General features: G+C 36.7%; 1 protein-coding gene across 1 annotated transcript in view; it reads right to left on the bottom strand.

Annotated features, from left to right (window-relative positions):
- Window positions 1-2,192: 2,192 nt before the first annotated feature.
- THOC1 (THO complex subunit 1) overlaps window positions 2,193-26,501 on the bottom strand; it is a 54,900-nt gene continuing 30,591 nt past the window's right edge. The window contains exons 12-21 of the mRNA XM_072828976.1: window positions 16,348-16,448; window positions 14,853-14,919; window positions 14,604-14,654; window positions 14,442-14,512; window positions 13,972-14,067; window positions 13,332-13,397; window positions 7,108-7,191; window positions 4,154-4,301; window positions 3,327-3,402; window positions 2,193-2,613 (exon numbers count right to left, since the gene is read on the bottom strand). Of these exons, the coding sequence (XP_072685077.1) occupies window positions 2,318-2,613; window positions 3,327-3,402; window positions 4,154-4,301; window positions 7,108-7,191; window positions 13,332-13,397; window positions 13,972-14,067; window positions 14,442-14,512; window positions 14,604-14,654; window positions 14,853-14,919; window positions 16,348-16,448 (1,056 nt within the window). The 3' untranslated portion in view covers window positions 2,193-2,317. The remainder of the gene's footprint in view (window positions 2,614-3,326; window positions 3,403-4,153; window positions 4,302-7,107; window positions 7,192-13,331; window positions 13,398-13,971; window positions 14,068-14,441; window positions 14,513-14,603; window positions 14,655-14,852; window positions 14,920-16,347; window positions 16,449-26,501) is intronic.

The following is a 26,501-nucleotide window of genomic DNA, read 5'->3' as shown; positions in this document are numbered from 1 at the left end:
CATTTGATTATACATTTATTATTGTGTGTCTCTGATGTACTATGGTTTGTATATTTAACTTTGCAATGGTTTTGTAGTAATCAACCTTAAAAGAAGTCGACAAGCTCTGGTTGCTTATTTTTAGAATATGAGGCTATTTAATAAAAAAAAAAAAAAAAAAAGAAGAAGAAGAAAAGAAAAAAAGAGGGACTAACAGCTTCTGACCTCAAGTCTTTTGTCTGAGTGTTGGAGCTTGGGTTAAGTTTAGGTCTATCTAGTATCACGTAGTTGCTGCAGGTGGTTAGTTTTACTCTGTTAAGCATCCATTGAAAAATGTTCTGTCCTCTCACATTATGTTGTTTAAAAGAAATATAAAGTTGTAAAAGTAACAGAATTCTTTGGATGCTGAATGCAACGATGCTTATTGGTCTATCTTTCCCTTGGCTTAGTTGATGCTTTTACTCTCGTCTCAAGATCTTCATGTCTCAGAATTTAATAGCAGTGATTTTTAAAGTGATCGTAAAAATACCAAGAGTAAGTGGTGTTTCACTATGGTAGGTTTCTTACATTTTAATACATTCTCTAATTAGTTCCTCATTTTTGTTTCAAGAGCCTTGATTGCTAGACAGACGTTAGGAAATGAGCTCATTTGTCTCTGATTTTGAGTTAGGTATATAAAATGAAGTTGGGGGATTATCATGAAATCTCCTTACGCTGTTTTCATGCTCTGCAGAGCACAGCACTGGAACTATTAGATTCCTAGAGAATAATGACCATTTTCCTCTCAACTTCAAACAATGTGATAAACTCTGAAAACGCTAGGGGATAAAATAAGCATTTCAGGGAAACTTTTCTGTAAATACCTTCTTCAGCTAAATGAGAGGGGAAGGTACAGAATAGAATGGGAAGAGGGTACCATAAGAAGGGTAATGATTTTTAGATATTGCTATGATGCTTGTGACTGCATTTTCTATTCACGGTCTTACTTGGTGTGAACAATTTTGAGGATGTAAATTTAGCAATTAGAATTCTGATTTGCAGGATGTTATAGCTACTAGATGAAGTGAGGTAGGTTTAGAACAAAGTATATGTCTTCTGTGGAGTTAGAATTTTAAAATTATAATTCTTTGTTATAAAAATTGATTTCATTTTATTTGATCCAAATAAGCATTATTCCAAAGATTTTTTTTTTGAGTATAAGAAATTGGACTTAACACCAGTGTTTTAAACAAGGCTGTTTGAGAGTTCAGCCTTGCATATAAGGTCTTTGGGAGAGTGGTCAAGAAAATGTCTTGACTCCTGAGTGTGCCTTATATGCTGTGCCATGAAGCACTGAGGCCCTTTTGATATTAGAGCTGTACTGGATTACCGGTGGACTAGTTTGTGAAGTTAAGCCCAAGCAAGAACATTTATAGTATAAAATGCACTTTGCAGCCTTTCAGGATTCAAAACAATGATGACCTAATGTTAGGGCCCTTGAAGGGTAATTATGCTTATGTGAGAATGGGAAAAGTAGGTGGTACAGTCTCTAGCCATTACTACACATAGCTTTGCTGTTTATAGACTGCTTTCATCTACAACAATCCCAGAAGTATGCATCCCAATTTTAAGGACTTAGGAGGTTTATAAATAATTATAAAATTATTTATAATCTCTGTAAGGCTAAAAGGACTACGTTTAAGACTTTATCCTATTTCTTTTGAAGTAGGGGGTTGGCAAACATTTTCAATGGGTGGGGTGGATAGTAAATATTTTAAGTTTCACAGTCTTTCTTGCAACTACTTAACTGCTGTTGTAGCTTGAAAGGAGCCATAGAGGATATTTAAAGGAATCAGCATAGCTGTGTACTGATAAAATTCTACTTGTAAAAACAGTTGGGAAATCGACCATTGTTTACTGATTCTCTGCTTTTAAAGCATGAAGACTCGTCACATGGTTTCAGAAAGTCATTCTGGGATTTTCAGAAGAGCAAGTTAAATTTTGTAACTACTAATGGCATGCAGGAAATGAAGTTGGCATAGTGTATTTTAGGAAACACCATACTCCCTAAATAACTGCTTACTAGCTTCATTATAAATATTTTAACAAAAATCTGTGACCTTTAGTTTGGCCATTTTCCCAACCTACTCAAATCTCCTGAAACCCTGAAGTCAGTTATCAAGAGCCAATATGCATTCTGTTATTCTTGGAGCACCAGCCAACTGTACAACAACTGTTATAAAAATGTTTATTGTTTACCAAAACCATTGGACCTCTTTATCAAATGCTGCTTGGTAACAAAATCTTATCACAGCTTTAATAAAAAAAAAAAAAAAAAAAAAGGAAAGAAAGAAAGAAGCTAACTATTTGTCTCATTGTCATTAGTTAGACTTTCTGCAAGGTCACTTAATCCGGACTTATTTAGTGCGTTCATCAGATTCTCAGGTGTTGCATGTACTCCCTCTTGATCTTGCCAGGCAACTAGAAGCTGCTTAGCTCTCATCTTCATGTCTTCGCTGTCACACTCAATTTGTCTAATTTCTGAGTCTTTCATTTCCAAGTAGGGAGCCAGGATCTTCCACTGCTCACCCAGTTTACTGGCAAACACCTCTATCTGTTCCCCTGTTACAGGTTTGTCGCGCCGAACATCAGGGCCTAGAAAACACAGGAAATGTCAATTATGTACAAAGCACAAAGATATGTACAATTCAAAATATACAACAGAACTGAGAAGATACGGAGCCACTAAACTATTAATTACCGTTCATAAGCTTTTTTTTTTTTTTTTAAGATGTTATTTATTTATTCATGAGAGGCACAGAGAGAGAGGTGGAGACACAGGCAGAGGGAGAAGCAGACTTCCTGCGGGAGCCCGATGCAGGACTCCATCCCTGGACCCCGGGATCACACCCTGAGCCAAAGGCAGATGCTCAACCACTGAGCCACCCAGATGCCCCTCATAAGCTTTATTTTAAAAGGAAAACAGCGCCTTTCTATATTTTCCATGGGTTGAATATTATTTTTATAGTCATGATCACTAGGAAAGCAATACTTTTTTTTTTTTTGGAATCAATACTTCTAAAGCCAAAGCTGCTGCCTGCCTCTATTGTTAATTATGAAGCAGCTGCTCCCTTCTAATTGCCACCCCCATTCCCCTAATTAAAGGGTGAGTTTCTTTCAAATATAAGTACTTTCCTTCCCATCACTTCCAAATTGTACTGCATAAAATGTATTTAAAAATTCCTCACTATAAGAAACAGTTGAGATAAATGGTAGAAGTTGAGAAGTAGATCAAATAACGTACCTCTCAACAAAGAACCCCAATCTTTTCCAATTTTGTAAAAGAGCCAAGAAAATTCAATTCTTACTTTCATTTTCCTTCAGTAAAGCATCATTATCTTCCTCATCTTCATCCTCACCTGTTTTTATTTCTTCAGAAGGAGGCTAAAATGAGGAAGAAGAATGTTTAAAAAGAATGCCGACTTGTAAAATAATTGGGATACTTTTGGTTTAGACATGAGTGGTTGAGATTACCCACAGAGGGCCCAGCACTTTACCCTTGAGCATGTTAAATGTGAACGTCAGGTAAGGATCACAAATGGGATGGTGTTAACCTGGAGAAGGAGTGGATGGGAAAGACTCCCCTTCCCCCACACATGGGAAAAAGGTAGCCAGTAAGGTACGGTAAGACGATTTGGAAATATGTAGTATATGGTAACAAAGGGCTGGAGAAAAATAGGGAGCAACCAGGTTCTTAAAATTTTTGAGTCATTTTATAGTATAGTTATGACCATTTTATAGTAAACAATGAGAAAACTGTATTGGAAAAGAGAGCAGAGTAGAAGGATAGGCTAAGATGCCTACTGCTACCTGTTGTAGATTCCTTTTGATAAAAAGACAATGCATTGGCAAAAAAATTCAAGTCTGAGTTTACAAGTGGGATAACTGTTTAACCAAAGTACTGTGGGCTTTAATAAACTTTTTATAGAGCATATAGTTTAAGTTACTTTATCACTTACTTTATGTACTTCCTAGAAATGTATACTCAAATGCATTTTTTTCTTATTCTTAAACATGGAGGTTTGCAGAGGATTTTTTTTCCCACATGATAAACTGTACATTCAGATTCTTAGCGATAGTAGTTTTAAATAACAGGTAAAGAATATGAAAACATTGATTTATATATATTACTTACTGGTAATTCCTTTGCTAGCTTTATTACCATGTTTTCAAGATATTCTGGCAAACTTTTAAACTGCTGGTTGGTTGGCTGGAAGAAGTGAGGGCTTCTTCGTGCTAATAGTCTCAGGGCTCTCCAACCATAATTTGAATTGTTCACAGCTCTATGAAAAGAAATGTCAATCTTGTATTACGGTTTTTTATTTTATTTTTGTTTTTTTATTTCTATATGCCTTCTAGTTAATGTAACTTTATCATGTGACATTCTATACTCTTAAGTAGCTGAAGGCGCACCATTCTTTTCATTCTGATCTCACTCCTAAAGAACCTCTCAGAATGCAGTACACTTATAATACTAGAAACCAGCAGAATCTGACAAAGCAGGTTCACATGCAGCAAACACACTTGAAAAGTTTTACTTTTAAGTCCGTTTGTATGTGGTACTATCTAGATGTTCTATGTGCAAGACAGTAATCATCTACCTATTTAGAAAAAAATAATCGGTTTCCTATATTCAGTGAGTTGATATCCATACTGGCAATGCCACTGGCAAGTGTGAATTTCAGAGTATTTTATAAATTCAGCACTGAGCTTGGACCATATTAATCCAATCAATACATCATTTTCCATCTATAGAACATCTGTTTAATTTGCTTAATACCAAACTCCATGAATAAAAATGGCTCCAAAACTAAAAGGGAAACATCAAAAAGCCAACAGAGTAAAGCAGTGATGACAGAATCCATGAACTGTTCCTAAATGAAGCACAGCACTAGGGGGTACACAAGTGAGAAATGGACACCTCACAAATTCTAAAGGTAATGTTCCAGAACCAGTCAAGCTACAGAAGAATCCAGAGCACAGATTTCTTCTGAGTTTTCGCAAGTCTTCTGAAAGATCCCCCCCAAGTTCTTAAGAGTAGCAACCTGATTTATTTATATAAATCTTATAAATGAGCCTCTACTTTTAATGTGTGCTGGTACTTGAAAAACTACTCCTACACTCTTGTCTTGCCAAACTGATGTCATGGTACTCATCAGCTAACCAGCCTACCTCTCTGACACATTTCCATTTAAGCAATTTCAATCTTTTAAGCGTTTTCAAAATTCCCTGCCAGTTACAAACTTACTCTCCAGAAATCCATCTCATTCGGGTCCTTAAACCAAGGTTTGTGGAGGACTATCTCATTCATTCATTCAACAAGTACTTGTTGAGCTGGGCACTCAGACGTTAGGGATACCCTGAACACTCAAGATGTGACAATCTTGGAATTAAGAGCAGGGCCCTGAGGCCAGAGTGGTTTCCTAGCTCTGCCATTTACTAGATAAGAACTTCAATACATGATTCACCCTCTGCCTCATTTTAACTGTAAAATGGAGATAACAATTTCTACCTTAGACATATATATGGTAAATGCCTAGGGGAGTACCTGACAGTGAATGTGGAATGTGTTGGCAAGCATCATTATTGATAAACAAGATATAAGGATTTCACAGAGCGGTAAGGAGAAGAACACCACAAGAAACAATTTCAGAAAGGGAGGGGCTTCTGGGCCATGAAGACTGTCCTGAGGTCGTATCTGAAGTGAGCCTGTACCACATGAACAGTTTGGGGAGAAATTTTAAGCAAAAAGAATAGCCAGTGCAAAGGTCCTAAGGTGTAAAGACCTTTGAGTTGAGAAACCTGGCTGGTGTAGTTGAAGCAGAGAGAAAATTGCAAAGAGGAGATATTGTTGGAGGGGTAGGCAGCAGTCAGATTGAGATCTTTTTGGCTCTGGTTGGATTCATCCTAATTTTAACTGGCAATCACTGGAAGAGTTTAAGAGGAGATCAGACTTGCGAGTTTAAAGATCACAATTCTCATGCTGGAGAACAGAACATTACTAGTTAAGACATCATGGTAATTTTAACTCCTAACTTGTCATAAGGTCACACAACTGTGCTAACTACACGTCCTGTATGTTTCAAAGTGAACCATCTTATTTAATCCTCAGAATAACCCTGTGAAATGGATATTATTACTATTTAGCAGTGAAGAAACAAGCAGAGAGGGGTTACAGAAGCCCTAGCAGGCTAGCCAGTAAGTGTCACAGTGTCTTGGGATTGGAACCCAGGCAGACAAGAGGGCCCTTGCCCTTACAAGAGACACCAAAAGCCTATTTAAAACCATGGGGCTAGGGTGCATGGGTGGCTCAGCTGAGTGAGCACCTGACTGTTGGTTTCTGCTCAGGTCATGATCTCAAGAGTTGTGAGATCAAGCCCCACATCAGGTTCTCCCCACAGCATGGAATCTTCTTGAAGTTCTCTCCCTCTGCCCCTCCCCTTCACCCCCTACCCCTGCTTGCACAAATTCTCTAAAATAAATTAATAAATGAAACTTAAAAAAAAAAATCTTTAAAACCACAGAGCTGTGTGTTGCCTAAAAGAGTAGATGAAAAAGCTGAAATTCAGTCCTGAAGTTACTCCAAACTCTGACTTAGGCGAGGAGGGGGAGTCAACTGAGATGCAGTGAGGCAGGAGTGTGGTTTGGTGGATGTCAAGAAAAGAACACGAGAAGAACACATTATCTAAGGAAGGAGAGACAAATGGTGACTGCTGCTGGGAGGTCGATAAAAGATCCGGTGACCTTGACAAGTACTATTTCAGTGGAGGGACAAGGAGACCACCCAGCAGCAGTGAGCTGACAAGGAAATGGAAGGTGAGGAAATGCAGGCAATGGTTATCAATGTGTCTCGGGAGACACTGATTGGAAGGGGAAAAGAGGATCCTGGGAGGGAGGTAGAGGCCCAAGGGGAAAAAAGTGTGATCCTCTGTCCTGTTACTCAGTAGGCGTGGTCACGGAATCAGGGATGTGTGCTGATGTGGACCTGGTACCTGCGTATCAGTGGTCTCCCTTAACTAGTGTCCTAGTGTACGTACAGTCCCTAAAGAGATTACTGTAGAATGTTAGCACGGAAGAAACACGACTTACTTGTATTCATTTTCAACCATGTTTTCAGGGTCTGCCTGTTCAATGGCTTCTTCAAAGAATTCTTCCAAAGTCGGCATGTATTCCCTGGGTGTTAAAAAAGAACTAGTGAGGACCACGTGTGTTCTTAATAACTACTCCTAAAATGGTGGCAATGAAAGATTCTGATATCACCGACACTTGCGTTAGTTACACTTTAGGAACTCAGATTTTTAAAGGAGGTAAAGGACTCAAAATTGAACTCCAAGAGGACAACAAAGAGGGGCAGTGTGGTACTACACCCTCACATACTTCACTCCCTGTAACGCAGCAGTCACTGGACTCGACTGCAATGTTAACGGTCCAGGGGTGGCCAGGGATTTCAGAACATTTGAATTTCCCCGGCAAGGAGGAAAGTTTCATATCCAATGTCCACATCCAAAGGTGCTTTTTCCTTAAACCAGAATTAATAAAATCCAGACGAATAACCAGACCATATTGAAATTTAGAGTTTACCTGTAAGCTTATTTTAGGTATTTCCCATGAGAGCATGGTTGGTTTTTAATTGCGTCTTTCTGGAATTTGGTTTTAGAAATAAGCTTTTGCTAGTCAAGCAAATGAGTATGATCCAAGGGTCTGATTAGAAGACATCTTTGACTAAAACTAGAAAAATGGGCTCTGTCAGGAAAAATCACACAATCTTACTAACTTTCAGTATAATAACACGCTCTCTTAACTAGTAATTATGACAGGCCTTGAAGGTTTCCTTGGAGTTTACCAGTCTTGTATGTGTCCCCCTAGACAAAGCAAGGGAGACACTGAAATCCCAGACTATCACTGATAAGTGCTTGGAACCATTCATTAGATTAAAAATTACTGTATAGCTGACCCTTATACGCTGCGAGCTTGAACTGTGCGGGTCCACTTATTTGAATTTATTTTCGATAAATAAAGTACACTAAATCTATTTTTTCTTATGATTTTAATATTTTTTCTCCAGCTTCCTTCACTGTAAGAAAACAGCATATAATACATATACAAAATGTGTTCATCACTCATTTATGTTACGGTAAGGCTTCCAATCAATAGCAGGCTACTAACATTTTTGGGCAATCAAAAGTTACTTGTGCATTTTTCACTGTGCGGTGTTGGCACCCCTAACCCCTGCATTGTTCAAGGTTCAACTGTAGACCATGAACAATCATGACTAAATGGAATGAACCTCCCAGGCGTTGCCATATCTGACTTTTACAAACACTACAAATACAACTCAGGGTGCCTGTGCACTCCTCTCTGATCTCATTCTCTTTCCCCAGAGGTGGCCACTCTTCAGAATTTGTTACTTCTCACTCCTGTTTTTTTTTTTTTTTTTTTTTTTTAATGGAGCATATACAGTTTGAAAGTTTCTCAAACTTTTATAATGGGACCCTGCTTGTAACCTACAACCCTGATTTTTCTTTTTCTTTTTTTTTTTTAAGATTTTATTTATTTATTCATAGAGACACACACACAGAGAGAGAGAGAGAGAGAGAGAGAGGGGCAGAGACACAGGCAGAGGGAGAAGCAGGCTCCACGCAGGGAGCCCGACTCAGAACTCGATCCCGGGTCTCCAGGATCACACCCCGGGCTGCAAGCAGCGCTAAACCGCTAAGCCACCAGGGTTGCCCGACCCTGATTTTTTCTGATGGAGGTCTGATGCAGTAGTCCTCATGCAACCTCATTCTAGTGCCCGATGTATAGCAGTTTGCTACACGAACATGTCACACATCATCCATTCTCCCTTTGATATTCAGGTGGTTTCCCCATTTTTGCTATGACACTGCTAAACGCACATTCTTGTACCTGTCTCATTTGTGTATGTGAACTAGTTTCTTTAGACACTATGGTCTTCAAACTATCCCTATAACCCATAGTAAAAAATTAATTTTTATTATAACCCAATACACACATAAATGTATGTGTGTATGTAAGAAAAGCTAATGTTTCACAAAAATATATTTTCTATTTCACTAAAAAAAAAAAAAGCTGGTGGCAGCTACTAAACTGACTTCACAAATCACTGATTCTCAACCTAAAGTTTTAAAAGAACTACTTTAAGATCAACCATTCCAGGAGTGAACTGTCGGACAGAGGGTATGCACATCTGTAACTTTTAGTTACTGCCAAATTGTTTTCAAAAGTAGCTGTACCAATTTAGGGTCCCACCAGCAGCAGTGGCAATTCTTTTTACCCACAATTCATACAAAATCTTACACTTAAATGATTGAGTTTCTTGGCTATGAAACTGCCTTTTTTTTTTAAATTATTATTATTATTTTTTTTATGATAGTCACACACAGAGAGAGAGAGGCAGAGACACAGACAGAGGGAGAAGCAGGCTCCATGCAGGGAGCCCGATGTGGGACTTGATCCTGGGTCTCCAGGATCAGGCCCTGGGCTAAAGGTGGTGCTAAACCGCTGAGCCACCGGGGCTGCTTAAATTATTGAGTTTCTTGGCTATGAAACTGCCTGCTGTCGTTTTTAATCTGATTTTACTGATGTTTGGTATTTTTTCTTAGATTTATTAGTTTCTGCTTTTGAAGCTATCACTTTGTACATTTTTCTATTGGGTTGACTTTTTCTCAGATTTGGCAAGGATCTAAATTTATCAATCAACTTGCTGGAGCTTTAAAAATTTTCCTAGTCTTTAAAAAAATTGTTTCATTTTGTTGATGCTATTATTTACTATCTTAACCAATTTCTAGTTTTTTTTTGTTTTTTTTTTACATTCTTTGCAATTCACTTGGTCCAGTGTTAGATTCTTTTTAAAAGAGTTTTAAGTTAGTTAATATACAGTGTAATATTAAGTTTCTGGTGTAGAATCTAGTGATTTAATACTTCCATACATCACCCCGTGCTCATCACAAATATCCTCCTTAATCCCGATTACCCATTCAAAGCATCCTGCCACCCACCTCCCCTCTGGTAACCTTCAATTTGTTCTCTATGGTTAAGAGTGTGTTCCTGGTTTGCCTCTTTTTGTTTCCACCACCACATTCATTTTGTTTCTTAAATTCTACATATGAATGAAATCATATGGTATTTGTCTTTCTCTGACTACTTAGTTTGCTTAGCATATTACATGCTTAGCTCCATCCATATTGTTGCAAATGGCACGATTTCATTTTTTATGGCTGAATAATATTCTATTATAGATAAAGATTCACACCCACCCACCCCATATTTTATTCATCAGTTGATGAGTATTTGGGCTCTTTCTATAATTTGGCTAGTCTGCTATAAACATTGGGGTTCAGTGCTGGATTCTTAATTTTCAGTTAACTTTGAGTTAAATTTATAGACATTTAAGGTCATAAGTTTTCTATTTCTCAAAAGCTTAAGCCCCTAATTCCTTATCATTAATTCTATGTTTTCTAATTTACATTATGATTTCTTCTTTGATTCTGAAGTTATTTAAAATAAGTACCTGAAAGTTCTTTAAATATATTGTTATTCATGTATTAATTTAAATGCATTTGTGTTTTCTGTAAGCCTAAAGCCTGTTAATCGTCTTGTTAAACCCTAACTTTTTTTGACTGAACTTATTAAATACTTAAAGTATTTTTTTTTTCTTAAAGTATTTAGTGTCAAAATTCTAGTAAAACATTTTGCAGAAGTGTGAAAACTGTCAAAATGTTGGATTGGTTAATTTCTCATTCTAATTGTCAGTTTTTTGAGACTATATCCTTTAGAAACAAGGTTTAGAATATATATATATTTCTGCTCCATTTTTTTTCTTGTATCTTTATGCAATAATTATCTTTATTTTTAATGCTTTCGGCTTTAAGATTCTTCTGACAGATATCAGTATAACTATTCTTCATATATATATGTTTTAATATATATATATTAGTTTCAACCTTTCCATATCCTTATTTTGAAAGTGTTTCTTATAAATAACATATATAAAAAATATAAATAAATAAATAAATAAATAAATAAATAAATAAATAACATATAGAAGGACTTTTAAAAGACAATACCAGCTTCCATCTTTGAACTAGAAAGTCCATTTCCATTTATTTTTAACTATATTGTTTTATGTGTTCCATTACTTTTTTTAAAAGATTTTATTTATTTGAGGAGGCGTGGTACGTGTGCACACATGAGCAGGAGGAAGGAGCAGAGGGAGAGGTACAATCGGACTCCCTGCTGAGTAGGGAGCCCGAAGTAGGGGATCGATCCCTGGTCTCCTGGATCATGACCTGAGCCACCCAGGTGCCTCAATGTTCTATTACTTGTTTCTTATGTGTGTTTATCTTGCCTATTTTTGATTGCATGAATTTTCTTATATTCTTTTATCCTCCACTCATTTGAAAGTTATATATTTTCTATATATTCTATTTCTTTTACATACTTTAGCAAGCATGATTTATTATTTATTTTTTTTTTAAAAGATTTTACTTATTTATTCATGAGAGACATAGAGAGGCAGAGACACAGGCAGAGGGAGAAGCCGACTCCATGCAGGGGGCCTGACATGGGACTTGACCCCATGTCTCCAGGATCACGCCCTGGGCTGAAGGTGGCGCTAAACCTCTGAGCCACCCGGGCTGCCCCAAGCATGCTTTATTTAAAGTTGTTATCTCTGTCTTCATCTCTAACATTCTTTAATTCTGATCATTCACTGTATTATGTTACTTTTATCAAATATTTAGTTTTTACCTTTTAAAATAATCTCCAATTAGTAATTAATACCACTTTATATAGGAAATTCTTGATGAGATTTATTCATGTTTATCAGTGTCTTGAATAGCAATGTTTCTTGCAATTTACTGTGTTTCTGGGTTCAATTTCTTTGACAGCTTCAGTAAGTACTGCTGATAATAGATTTTCATGGTTTTAATCTGAAAATAACTTTATTTCACAATAACTCCTGATTCATCCACCAACTTGTTACTTGACACTTTCTCATAACACTGTGAAGAGCTATCATTCCAATTTTCTGGTTTCTTTTGTTCTTACAGTTGGCTGTCTGATTTTGTTTTGCAAGTAGTCTGGTTTTTCTCTTTGGTGACTCTACAACAATGTGTAGAGATACAGATTTATTGTTTATCCTACTTAAAATTTGTTTTTCTTGAACCTAAGAATTTATGCCTATTCTCAGTTCTGAGTTCATTATCTCTTTCTTGCTCTCTATTCCCTCATTCTGTGGTTCTTTACTCTCAACTCATATTTTCTAACTCTCGATCCCTCTGACTGCTTTCTGGGTGATTTCTTATTCATTAATTCTAATATGCACCTATATCCAGTCTGCTATTTAACATGCCTATTAAGTCTTATAATTTCAATGATTATATTTTCTCATTGCTAGAATTTTTTTTTTTTTAATTTCCTTGGTCCTTTTAGAGTATGCTATTCCTTCTTAAAATTTCCAATTCCTTCTTTTATGCCTTTAACTATCTTAAATATACTTATTTTAAGCTATCTTTACTTGATGGGTTTTATTATCAGAAGCTGTTGTCTAACTTCTGTTGTCTGTTTTGTTTGTCCTATCTGCTGATTCTTTCTTGTGGTGGATTATTAAGTTCAGAAGGTTGACTATCTTCAGACTTTTATCTGTAGGATCCTTGTGTGGCTTAGATTGAACATGTGACCTCAGAAAGCTTTGTATCATCAGACTGAGACATCTGAATTCACCTCTTTAGTTAGGGGGGTTCCTTTACACTGCTGGTAGGATAAATTTAAACTATAGGACTGTGTGACAGCAGACTTGTAGTTATAATTTCCCCAGCTGTCCTTTTTCCTTTTTACTCACACCTCAGGTAGAAATGGGCAAGTTATTTCCTATGCCACTGAGCAAGTCCCTCCTCCCCAATCTGCTCTTCTTTTTATATCTAGTGCAGTGCTTCAAGGGCCCCAGCTTTACTCAAAGGAGACTCAGTTACAAATCTGTGCAGGCTGAAGGTCTTCCCTTCTGTCCTTTTGTGGCTCTTAAACCTAAGTTCCCTGGTTCCCCAAAGTGAGAATCCTCTGCAAGCTTCCCAGCTAGAAGCAACCATATTGGCTCATGCTTTCGTTTTCAGTTCCCTCTTCTTTTGTAAATTTGTACTTCCTTGTGATTTCTAAAACTATTTTATCAGCACTTCTAGGTGTTTCATTGTGGGAAGCCATATTCTGCTATGCCAAAGTCAATCACAATAAATTAATTTCACTCACTTAAAACATTTGAGAAAAGCAGTACCTCATGTGAAACATTTTAAACTTGCCTTGTTTCTGATTTGCAGGCTTCCATATTATCAGGACAGAGATTCCAAAGCCTTGTTAACTCCTCACTACAAAAGAGACACATAAATAAATACATTTTTAATGGACATCATCCTCATATGCCTTAAAGTTGTAAAAATACTTAATTAGTGAATTTTTAGGTGGTGACAAGATGAGTTTTCATTCATTAATTTTTGGTATTATGCAAATTTTCTAGATAGCTATATTAAATGATAACAGTCATTTGTTCTTTCTAAAAATATTCAAGCAAGTATAAAGCAATGAGTAATTAACTGGAAGGTAATAGAACCTGAAGGATCATGGTACCTTGCAGAAATTGAAGTGAGCTCAATCAATCTAACAGTGATTGTATTATCTGTAACATGGAAAAAATGGCACAGACTAGAGCCAAGGATTTGGGAAGCGAGAGACAAAATGGAAGTTTATGTATCTGCATGAATCCAGGTAATGGGCCCTCGAGATTGAGAGTGTGTGATCCATTTTAGTCATCTATGTATGTGCCAAACACAAAAAAACTTGAAAAAACACAGAAACTGGAGAGATCTTACAGTAACATCTTCAAAATATATATATAAAAAAAACCAATACCATCCCACATATGGAAGAGACAGGTTAACCTACTTTCCCATCAGAATCTTTTTGTTGGGTCCTTTCCCTAGAAAGTCCTCTGGTGCCGTTCTCTTTCGAGCTACTCTTGTTGGCTTGGTGTCTGATGTTCTGTGGTGAATAAAACACACTGGAATTACAAATGGAGAGCATACATAACAAGTGTTTAATGTGAAAGAAAATTATTGTTTTTTCCTATAAAAACATAAAAGCTTCCTCTTATTATAGAACACTCATCAGATAGGAGACAAAAATGCCACAACTAGGGGACAAATGGCATTTTTTCAGGAATAATAGATTAATTTGTTCTGGGAACTTAATGACAAGGAATCTGAAAGACGACTAGAAGTAAATCAAAATGGCTATATTCTTATAGAGTTCAGTTTATATGAAATACATACTATCTGTACATAATGCAAAATAATGTCAAACTATATTTTGAAATGCCTTTCTTTTCATAGTGTTTGAGATGAGTATATATTTACCTTTCTTTCACAAAACTTGGGCAGCCTTCATTTTTCCATGAGTTCCAGTTTTCTTCAGTGTTTAATATATGCTGAGAAAAACAAAGAAATTACATTTATATAATGAAGGCCTTTGAAATTCTATTTGGTGCTAAGAAGACTATGTAAATATAAAACACATACCTCTACCATCTTTGAAAATCTTTCTCCATCGGGGGGGTTTTCAGATAGTAGCTGTGATTAGAAAGAATATACTAAGCTTTCAACAACTTTCTGCATCTTAGGAGTGGTTTGTAGGCAGAGGACCAAGAAGTGTTTGTGGTCTTGTACCTGAGCTTAACTTTATCCTTATTTTCCTATTTGGGGCTGAAACAAAGAAAATTCTAAATTTCCATTTTGTTCAATCATGGGTTTGTTGCATGTTGAACTTACTTGATAAACTGATTTTGTAGTATCTTCAATCCAGAGTGATTGCTCATCAGTTAAAACATAGTTTGAACTAGGGAACAAAGCAATAAAAGCATGCTTGAGTTACAGTAATGTATACTCAATTTTAAGGCTTATATACTATCTTATAAAAACCCAAGGCATGTAACAGGTAAGTTAACCATACTGAAAATAGTGTAAAAAATTACTAAGAACAATCACAAGAGGATTATAAGAGAAAATTCTTGCACTTCATTTAAGATGGCTAGAATTGAAGACACGAAGGTATATAAGGGAGGACACTCCATCAAGTTGATTAACTATGAACAGAGCAATGAATGTTTCCTAAAATAAGAAATTTAATGTTGAATGAAAACCTCTGAGAATATTAACCTATTCCTCTCCATGCTGCACATTCAGATAAAGCATGCTACATTCCTTTAAAAGGCAATCAAAACATAATGAATAAAACCCCCTAAATCTTAGTGAAGGTTGAAGGCAGACCCAAAATGTTAATGGGTGCCATTAATTCAGCTCTCACTATGCACCAATATATAGTGATACTTGGTGATCTTATAGTTAGTCAATAAATAGTGATAGACTACTGTGCCAGGAATCTGAGCACTTTAGATGCATTATTAATTCTCAGAACGAGCATGTGTGCTTTATTAAACAGAGATCAGAGATAAAGCTTAAATGCAAACCTAGGTTTGGCTCCAAAGTCCTTGATCTTTCTACCATGCTATATATTAAAACTCAACAATAGAAGGACAAGAAATAACTTTTTTGAGTACTTGCTATGTGTCATCTTAAAATCACAAGTCTGAAAGAGCTTAATTGCACCTAGTGAGTCATGAAAGTGGGATTCAAAGCCAGCAGGTAGTAAAGGCACATTTTTCACACAACTAATAAATCCAACACTGTTTTGCAAACTTAAAATGCCAGTGAGTAATGGTGAACTTCAGTCATGGATAGGACAAGAGGCAGTGGCTTATGTTGCAGATGGAGGTAGCCAGGAAGTAGAGGAACTGATCAGGTTTTCTGAAACCCTAAAGAGACTCGAACTGCTCTGTTCTTCAAAGATTTACTTTACTTTTGAATACTAATGTCCTAGACAGCTCCACACCTTGAAAGAGATTATGGGCTTATTAGTCTTCAAATCAGGTTTGGAGAAGGTCTGGGTGAAGTGAGAGGGGAATGGTGGAAGTCTAGAACAGAGATCCATCCATACAACTGAAGACCCCAGGAACCCCAGTGCTCAACAGGAGAGGCTTACACTGACAGCAGATACAGTCAACACCTTTTCTCTATAACAAGTACCCTAACATCTAGTATCTTTAACAAAAGCTCCTGATTATCCAGTGTTGCTGCAAAAGGAAGGTTTCAGGGATGTGACCCTTATACATTAAATGAGTCTGACACGTAAGAGAAATAGATCAGTAAGTGAGTCTTCTTTTAAAAAGGACTGTTTAGAAATCATTTACTACCCAGATTAACTTACCTTTTGAATTTGACCTGTCCCTTGAGATACTGGAATAAAATGAGATATTGCAACAGGATGTGTCGGCGAAAGTTACTGTCGCTCAGTTGCAAATCCATCAACTAGTTGAAAAACAAGCACACACACACAACACAAAACACATTAAATTCAAATTCTTCCTAAAGGTACAGGTATGCTATTATAGAAATGAAAGATTTTAATAAAATATTCATCACTGAGGGGCTCATTCAATATGAGGCATTACTGCACAAGCCCTAGGACAAGGGAGCAAAGGCTTCAGATATTTTAACCATGAGATATTTATGTCGGCAGATAGCAATGTTAGATCAGTGGTCCTGAAGTCAAGATAAAGCAAAGCAGAAATATACTTAGGTAAAAGTATGGCTGCCACTTTCTCACATATAAAGAAATGATGGCTAGAGAGAGGTCCATATATAGATAACAAGGGATGCTGGTCATTTTTGCAGCCCTACAAAGTGCCTGCAACAGACCTGCGGCTCGGTAATAAGAAATTACAAGTGAAAAACCATCTGTGAATTAAGTGGATTATTTCCTTCTATTTTAAACAATTTTTAAAAAAGATTTTATTTATTTATTCTAGAGAGGCAGAGACACAGGCAGAGGCAGAAGCAGGCTCCATGCGGGGAGCCCAATGCAGGACCCGATCCGGATCCCAGATCTCCGGGATCACACCCCGGGGCTGAAGGTGGCGCTAAACCACCAGGCCACCTGGGCTGCCCTCCTTCTATTTTAGAGAAAATAATATCATACTTGTATTATCACAGAATCTGCATTAGAAAGGACTTGAAGGTCCCTTATGAGGAAGTTTTAAAATAACTATGTCCCTGGATGTTTTCTAAGAATGGCCTCCACTGTGAAGGCAGTCATTCTCATTATATCCCTAGAGCCCTGAAGCAACGCTGAAGTCTTTATCCACAAACGTGTGCTGCTTTGGCCTTCCAGAGCTAAAGCAACAGTGAGAAGCTGCTTATTTTAAACGGATGACCAACTTGCAAGTCACCCGAAAGTCCTAGGAATGGAATGCAGTTGAAGGTCCCAAGTCCCTTTGGCTATGTTTCCATCTATTTAACATTCACTGGCCACTTCCTCCGCCCCCCCCCCTTTTTTTTGTTTTTTGTTTTTTTTTTTTATTGGAGTTCGATTTGCCAACATATAGCATATCACCCAGTGCTCATCCCGTCAAGTGCCCCTCTCAGTGCCCGTCACCTAGTCACCCCATCCCCCCGCCCACCTCCCCTTCCACCACCCCTTGTTCGTTTCCCAGAGTTAGAAGTCTCGTGTTCTGTCACCCTCACTGATATTTCCCACTCATTTTCTCTCCTTTCCCCTGTATTCCCTTTCACTATTTTTCATATTTCCCAAATGAATGAGACCATATAATGTTTGTCCTTCTCCGATTGACTTATTTCACTCAGCATAATACCCTCCAGTTCCATACACATTGAAGCAAATGGTGGGTATTTGTCGTTTCTAATGGCTGAGTAATATTCCATTGTATACACAGACCACAGCTTCACTTCCTCCTTTTTAAATGCAACTGGCCTAGGGTGCTGTGCGTCACCTTTGAGACACTCAGTCTTTGATTTTGCTATTTATCATCTTAACTACCCCATCCCAAATTGAATAGTACAACTCCCCCACATCCTTTCCTGCTACTCCTGAGTGACATCATTATCCCCATCTAGGCTCTCAAGTTCCTTGACAGCTCCACAGACAGGTACAGCCTCTACTGTGGCCCCACTGCCATGGCCAAAAGCTCGAACAGTTGCCTTAGCTCTGAAACCCTGAACTCTCACTACAGCTCCCATTCTTTTAGTCTCCCACTCAGATGTCCCAAGACCTGAGACTTTCAGTACCCTGGACCCTCTATTTTCTACCGGTCAGTCCCGTTCTGTTTTCACTGTAACCCTATTTTGGTTGAGATAAGGGGTCAGCAGACGTTTTTTAGCAGTAAATATATTAGGCTATTTGAGCCAAAGGGCATATTGTAAGATACTACACACATACTTCTGTAAACACATAAAATGTAAAAAAAGACAAGCAGTGGGCCAGATTTGAGCTGTGGCTGCAGTTAGCTGACCCTTGGTCCTGACTTTTTGGTTTATCTCTTCTTTGTTTGACTTTGAACACTTTGTTGCCAACTTCCACAACACCTTTGTGCCACACTTCCAGCACATCACTGCGCAAACCGGCAACCCCAGATCAAGCTAAGTTACTCAGTGCCCCCTAAAACTAAGGCTTCTCGTGCAGGCTGCATATGGAGCTACTTGAAAGAAAATACAAACCACACAGTCTGCAGATGGTAGGACCGCTATGCTACTGCCTCTGACTTAAAACTGGTCTCTAATCAGCGATCTTTCTTTATTCTCCAAAGCTATTATTCTCTTCTCCATAGCAATTACTACAAACCCTTTCAACTTATCACAAACATTAATTACCCTCTCATTCTCAGTACATAACCACTGCAACCTTCAATGAGAAAAATTTATTAAACTAGAAGTTTGAGCTTTCCCCACATCCTGGTTTCCTTTTTCTCGACATCTTCATTGCTAAAGGCAACCCTTTCATCTGGACATCCAAACCTAAGTTAACTGAGTCCTATCAGCTAACTGTCCTGGTGCCTGTACCTTCAATCCTTTCTTCTTTCCAAGCTCCTTTCCATTAGCAATTAAGCAACTTCTCTGAAAGAGATCGTCAGCCTCCCCTCATCCTCCCTGAACAGCCAAACATCTTCAAAGAACTGGCTACATTCACCGTTTCCAATTCACCCTTCAATCTGCCACGATCTGTGGCTTTCTGGTTCACCAATTCACTGACCATGTTTTTGCCAAGATCACCAACGACTTATTTGTTGTTAGATCCAGTGAACGCCTTCTCCACCCCCCAAACCCTGCTTGGCCCCATGAACACTTTCTTTTAGAAGTCCTCATCCTACTTGATATGCTTGGCTTCCATGAGGTATATTTTTCTAGTTTTCTCCAATCTCATTGGCTATTCTTCAATCTTCTTCCTCTCCCCTACTACCCCACCCCTTAAACTTAATTGGTTTTTCTTCAGGATTCAGTATGATGTTTTCTTCTCTTTCCACTCTATATTTTACCTTGAATTATCACATACAAGCTGATAACTATACTACGTACCAAATCTATACTCTCATCCTAGATTGTGTTCCTAATCTCCACATCTATATACTTAAAAAAGCTACTACGCATCTCTATTTGAATATTCAACTAACACTTGATCAGATTTCATGTTCAAGGGAAAACACACCAATTTTCCCCACAAAGCTGCTCTTCTCCATTGTTGGCTAATTCAGTAAGAGGCTCCAGCATCGATTTGCCTAGGCATCTCTACAAAGACTGCTTGGAAAAAGCATAACTATAAACCACAGGAGCAAATCTCTAGTTGGGAGAGTATTCGAGAAGAAACAGAAACCAAGACTCTGCACCCATAAGAGACTGGCCTGTTTGAAGACCTTAAGTAGTTCAAGCAGTCGGGAGTGAGGACAAACAAGCCTCTTGGCTTGAGGAAATGAACTGAAGAGGCTAGGTGCTATGTACAACTCTTCATCTACCTCAGGCTTTAATTAAGTCTTCCGCATTTACTTATGTTGGAAGATATCTTTGATGGGAACAATGGACTGAAAATAGGAGTTAATAAGACATAGAATCGGAGGTGGGAAGGGACCAGTGTAATCATTCAAGCTAACATTATACTTATGAAAACTAGGACTTCTGCAAGACCACACAGCTAGTTAGTGACAGAGCTGAGACTAAAACTGACACACTCAACTGTACTTTCTTCCACAATGTACATTTTCTAGTTCTACTTTTCTTTGGTTATTTAAAAAATTACACCATTTACATCATTCAATGGATCAAGTATTTCTCTGTTGTCTTTGTTTCTAGAACAAAGGGCCTTTTATCATCCTTAGCTTTTTTTTTTTTTTTTTTTTCACATCTCAGCTCAGGCGTCAGCACTCCTGATTATTATTCTAAACCTATAAAGGATCATGCTAGTCTTAGTTATCTTTATGTTCCTGTCAATAAATTGTACATGTAAATAATAGTCCTCGTACAATTAAACTGAAGTACGGGATCTTCCATTTCCGTCACTTTATAGAAAATACTTCAAAAACCTGTACTAGAAAACATATTAAGAGCATTCTCATTAAAATATTACTAATCTGTCATCATTAACACATTAGCTGTATCAAATTTTCAAATTATGAAAAATTTAAAATTTCAAAAAGGTACAGTTAAGTTGTATAATTCATGTCCCCTATCCAGTTCTATATTAAATCCTAACATTTTTATTTGTTCCACATTTGTTAAATAGTTATTATCGAAACTAGTGAAGCATCCTCTGTAACCTCCCTCTTTGCTCCCCCTCTTTCCCTCTACTATGGTAAATGCTACCATGTATTTGGTGTTTTATGGTTCTAATGCACATTTTACACTATTGCTACATAAATAGGTATCTATAAATAACATATTGAGGTATTTTGCAAGTTTTCAAACTCTATGCATATTATTCTGCAATAAGCTATTTTCACAGGACATTATGTTCGAAATTTATACAACTTAATACATGTATCACTAGTTCAGGGGTTAGAAAATTTCTGTTAAGGGTAATCAGTAACTTATTTTAGGCTTTGTGGATGATACAATCAGTCTCCATTCCAACTACTACCTGCTGCTGTGGCAATGCAACAGCAGCCACAGACAACATGTGGATGAATATATAGCAGGGAATATATAGCAGCTCCAATAAAACTCATTTATAAAAATAGGTGATAAGCCTGATTTGCTGACCTCTGCTCCAGTTAACTCACTTTTTAAAGAGTGCTTTGTAGAACTGTACTATGTAAATTTACCACTCAGTCTCCTGCTTATGAACATTTAGGTTGTTTCCAAACTTACACTTACAAACACATAATTTACAATGAATCTTCTTATGTATTTCCTTGTGCATGTGTATGATTCTCTAGGGGCCACATCTAGGAACAAAAGTTTTAAGTTTGCTAATTATAAAACTGGTCTGCAAAGTGGTTATATCAATTAATACTTCAACTAGCAGTATTTGAAAGTGTCCTTTCCCACACCTTTGCCAATACCATTTATTGTCAGGCTTTACTGTTTTTGTCAATTTGGTAAGTGTGAAACAATTATCTCATCATTTTAATTTCTTTGGCTACTAGAGATGGTTAGCTTTTTTATAAGCTTATCAGCTATTTAGATTTCTATATCTGTAAGCCACTTGCATTTACCATCTTTCCAGTTTTCCACTAGTTTGTCTATCAACAGAATGTTCAGAATATTAATCATTATGCAGATGATGAATATCTTCTAGTTTGTGGCCATCTTTTTACTTTGTCTACAGTGTCTTTTACTATTCAGTACTTTTACTTCTTTATATTAAACGTATCGGTCATTTCCCTCATGACCGGTGCTTTTTTGTGATTCAAGAAATCTTTTCTTACTCTGAGTGTACATATTTTATGCTTTTAAGTGTTTCAAAGTTTTGCTTTTCTTATTTAGACTTTTAATTAACCTAGAATTGACCTTTGTGCATGTAACAAGGTCTAAACAGGATTTTATTTTTCCATATGGATGAGCTGTCCAAGCAACATTTATTAAGAATAATCCATCTTTTCCTTGCTAATTTGTAAATGTAACTTCTCCCGTATATCAAACTTTCCAGTTTGTGCTTTCCATTGTTCAGTTTTTTCCCCTTTATACCTGTACTAATAATTACTTCACTGTTTTAATTATTAGAGCTTTACAGGTTTTAATACCTAATAGGGCAATTGTTTCCAACTTCTTCCAATTTTTCTTACTTCCTCTTGGCTTTTTTCAGAAGAACTGTAATATCAACTTTAAAAGTTTCCTCAAAAAACATATTTGGATTTGATTCAAAATACACTAAATTTATGTGGGGAAATGACATTGGGTTTTCCTATCCAAGTGTAGTCCTACCCCTCCATCTTTGTAATTTTCTACACAAAGATTACTCTTAGGCATTAGTTTTCATTGCTAGTTCAACTTATATTTTGTAATTGGTTACTTACAGGAACGCCACTTATGTTTCTCTCGTAACCTTGCTGAAGCCTCCTTAATCCTACTAATAGTTTGCTGGTTCTCCTGGATTTTCTCTGTAGCCAATTATATTGCCTTCAAATAGGGACAATTCAGTCTTTTCTCTTAGTAATTATAACTCATTTCTTTTTTCTTACTGAAATAACTAGGTCGTCCACTACTATGTTGAACAGAAGTCTAGTTAGTAGACATCCATGCCTTGTTTTTGAATATACTAGAAATAATTCTAAAAGTTTGATCATTATGTATGATACTTGCCACAGGGCTTTTTATTAATCCCCTTAGTTAGGATAATCCCCTTTAACTTCTGATTTTTGTACTGAATATTAGATTTTACTGAAGAATTTTCTTGGCATCTGAGATGATTATACAGTTTAAAAATATTTAAACCTTTAAACCTTAAGGCTGTTAATTTGGTATTACATTAAGCTTTCTGATAAACATACATTCCTAGGATAAATCCTATTTAGTCTCTACTTCAAAAAAATAACTACTTTTGATTCGTGAGTTAAAAAAATTTTTTTCACCCTTACTTGTGAGATTGATATACTTTTTTCCCCTGTTCTGTCCTTTTGGGATTTTATCTAAAAGTTTTATCAATCTCATATTAAGTAATTGGTTGCTTTTGTCACCTAACCTCTGAAAATTTTCACTTAAAATAAGAATCATCTATTCCTGGAATTGCTGATAAAAAATCTGAACCTGATGTCATTTGAAAGGTGTCATTTTGACTACAATTTCTCTAACAGTTACTTGTTTATTCAAGTTTTCTATTTCTTTGTTTGAGTCTATTTTCTATTTTCTTTGAGTCTATTTGGTGACTACATTTTTCTACAGATTTACTGTTTCATTAGATTTAAAAAGGTACTGGCAGAAGTTGTTTAGAATACATTCTCTTACATATTTTCAGTATTTCTGTATTTTCAATTATGCCCATTTTTTTTTTTTAATTATGCCCATTTTTATTATTTATTCATCTTACTAATATGTTTACTGGCACCTTTTCACGTTTTTCCTTGGTCAGGCCTGCTCTATAAAATTTTTATGGGGATGCCTGGTGGCTTAGTGGTTGAGGGTCTGTCTGCCGTTGGCTCAGGGTGTGATCCTGGGGTCCAGGGATTGAGTCCTGCGTTGGGCTCCCTGCGAGGAGCCTGCTTCTCCCTCTGCCTATGTCTCTGCCTCTCTGTTTCACATGAATGAATAAATAAATAAAATCTTTAAAAAATAAAAGGATCTCAGTGTTCCTCCTAAGTTACAGGATAAAGAAAAGTACGTCCATGGCAAGGCAGGAGATGTTACCTGTCAGTCTTTTTGCTATAGTTAAGAAGGTTACTTAAAGGTATGGTCATAAATTGAAAGATTTTCAAACCTGTACTAATATTTTTAAGGAGATTTAGTGGACTTTAATATCCCTCATAAATACCAAAAGTTTACATTTTAAATTTCTTTCCTTTAATACATCTAATTAATATAAAACACAAATTATTTATTTTAGCAAATATAAGACTTCCTTTCAAAAGCCTAAATTAACTAGAACTTCCTAAACAATACAGATTATGTTGTTACCCCTACAAAGATTTAGGATTACTTAGGAAAGACTTAGGAAACATGGTGAACAACTAAGTTGTGATTAAATAGCCAATATCTATTTATTGATTTTCATAAACCTCAGACAATACTGCAAATTATGTGACTCTACTGAACACTCCTATGCTATCCAGTTAAGTTTCAAAAATCTGTATTTTTCTTAACAAACTTCCAAAGAAATTTAGATCCAGATATGGAAAGAAATAAAAAGTACCTAACTTCTATAGAATTCCTACATGTTTTTAAGTCTCTTTGATTATATATAAACATATTTATCCTTCAGAATACTCAAGATGATGAAACCAATATGTACTTTAAAACATACTTGATAAAATTATTTTAAAGACTAGAGTTTTAAAATTTTAGTATTGTAATTAAACATACTGTTTGATATATTAAAACATGTATATTAAAGTATATTTAAAACTTAAAAACACTTAGAAGAGGGACCTGATTAACTGAGAAAGACAAAATTAAGTCCCTGGGTATTTGGTCCATTCTCAAGGGTAATAAAATTTCCTTGCCTTCCATACATTCTATCTGGTGGTAGTAATCACTGCCCTCATCAAAGCACATTTTCTTTTCTTTTTTTAAATTTATTCATGAGAGAGAGAGAGTGAGAGTGAGAGTATGTGTGTGTGTGAGAGAGAGAGAGAGAGAGAGAGAGAGAGAGAGAGAGAGGCAGAGACACAGGCAGAGGGAGAAGCAGGCTCCATGCAGGGAGCCCGATGTGGGAGTAGATCCTGGGTCTCCAGGATCACACCCTGGGCTGAAGGCGGCGCTAAACTGCTGAGCCACATGGGCTGCCCGCACATTTTCTTTTCAAAGAACTCTACATTTATGAATATACTGACTACTTTTTGCTTTTGTGTAAATCATGATATGTAAAATGAGTTGAGAGCTGTCATTTCCGGAGGAGCTAACATTTTAATGTTAGTACTAATAATTATTAATTTCTATTAATAACTAATAGAAATGATTACTAGTTTCTATTACTCTAGCTAATGACATAGCAAGGTTGGGCCATTTCTCATTCCATCTTTGCTCTTATCAATTAATCAGTCTCCTCTGCCAACTCTTTTAGACTTTGTCCTTCTTCAGAATCAGGCTCCAAATCCATGGCCTATGTTATACTGGTAGGGTACCCTTTGTACCCTATCTCTACCCCTTCCCAGATGGCTGCTTGGCAGCACCAAAGAACAGACTTTTTTATCTTGCTTGCATAACCACAGCTTGACTCACACACAGAGGGGATTCTAAAAATAATAAAGAGTGAAGAGTATGCTATAAATTTTCCAATATGCTCAATGATATTTAAACAGCTACCCTACTTGTCAGACCTGCAAAGTACAAAAGTGTCACAATAAAGAGCACAGCTCATGCCTCTAACTTTGAGGACAACTTCAGATAGATTGTATTAATATAAAAAAGTTAATCATATAAAAAGGTTTCAGTAACTGCATTTATCTTTTCAGATGGTTGGGTGCATCCCCACATGCTAAAACTGACACAATGTCAGCAAAACACTCGAACTGCAAAGTTTGTAAAGCCCTAAAGATTCATCAGTGCTTTCACTGCCCACGGCAGAGATAGGCAAGCATCCAAATAAAATTCTGGAAAATAAAGTAACCCAAAAGTTTGTACATAATTCAACTGAAGTGTCTAGATACATTGTCTTATAGCTTATACCATAGTGAGGTCTCCCTACTCGTGAAATCTTAATGGTAAGCCAATTACGTTTCCATTTACTTTCCATTCCTAAGTGGCCACCCAAGGCCCAACACTGATGTTCCTTTTGTTTGGTTATTTCAAAGCCCAAATCAAGTCTGTCAAACCATTCTAATCACAACTGTGAAAAGCCCTACCAGATGACTCAGATGGGCGGTATCAAGACAGAAGCCTCAATGACTGATTTTACATCAAGGTTCATTAGTGGAAGACATCACTCCAATTCTGCTGAAGAGTTGCTGAGTTCTTATATGATTTTTAAAATGTAACACTTTCTTCCATCTTGGAACTATAGGAAAATGTCAGCCTCGCCCAGTTAACACCTTTTGCTATTAACTTTTTTTTCCTCAAAGGTACAGGGACCAACAATCTAGTTTCTATTTAAATTTCAGACCATGATAATGACCTACAAGAATTTCATGGTCAAGTACTGGAATTTGCTGGAGGGCTGGCTCTATCTCTGGCCTGCAGACAAAGAAAACTCAAGCCATATTCCAGAGCTGTCTAAAAACTTCCCAGACCTGTTGAAAAGGGGGTTCACATGAAACAACTAATGAGACAAAATTATAGGATACAGATTAGCCTGCTTGTTCCTAACTAAGCTATGAGTCATAAAGGAATAGGCCTATCTTTGCCTTCACTGCATATTCAATCTTGGATACTTCTCAAATGGATACAGTTAGTACAATTTAAGGCAGAACAACTTTCTGCCAAGAACTT

Source organism: Canis lupus, chromosome 6 (assembly GCF_048164855.1).
Source record: "Canis lupus baileyi chromosome 6, mCanLup2.hap1, whole genome shotgun sequence".
Taxonomy (NCBI): Eukaryota; Metazoa; Chordata; class Mammalia; order Carnivora; family Canidae; genus Canis; species Canis lupus.
The sequence above is the reverse complement of the archived record's forward strand: the minus strand, read 5'-3'. Positions and strand labels throughout refer to the sequence as shown.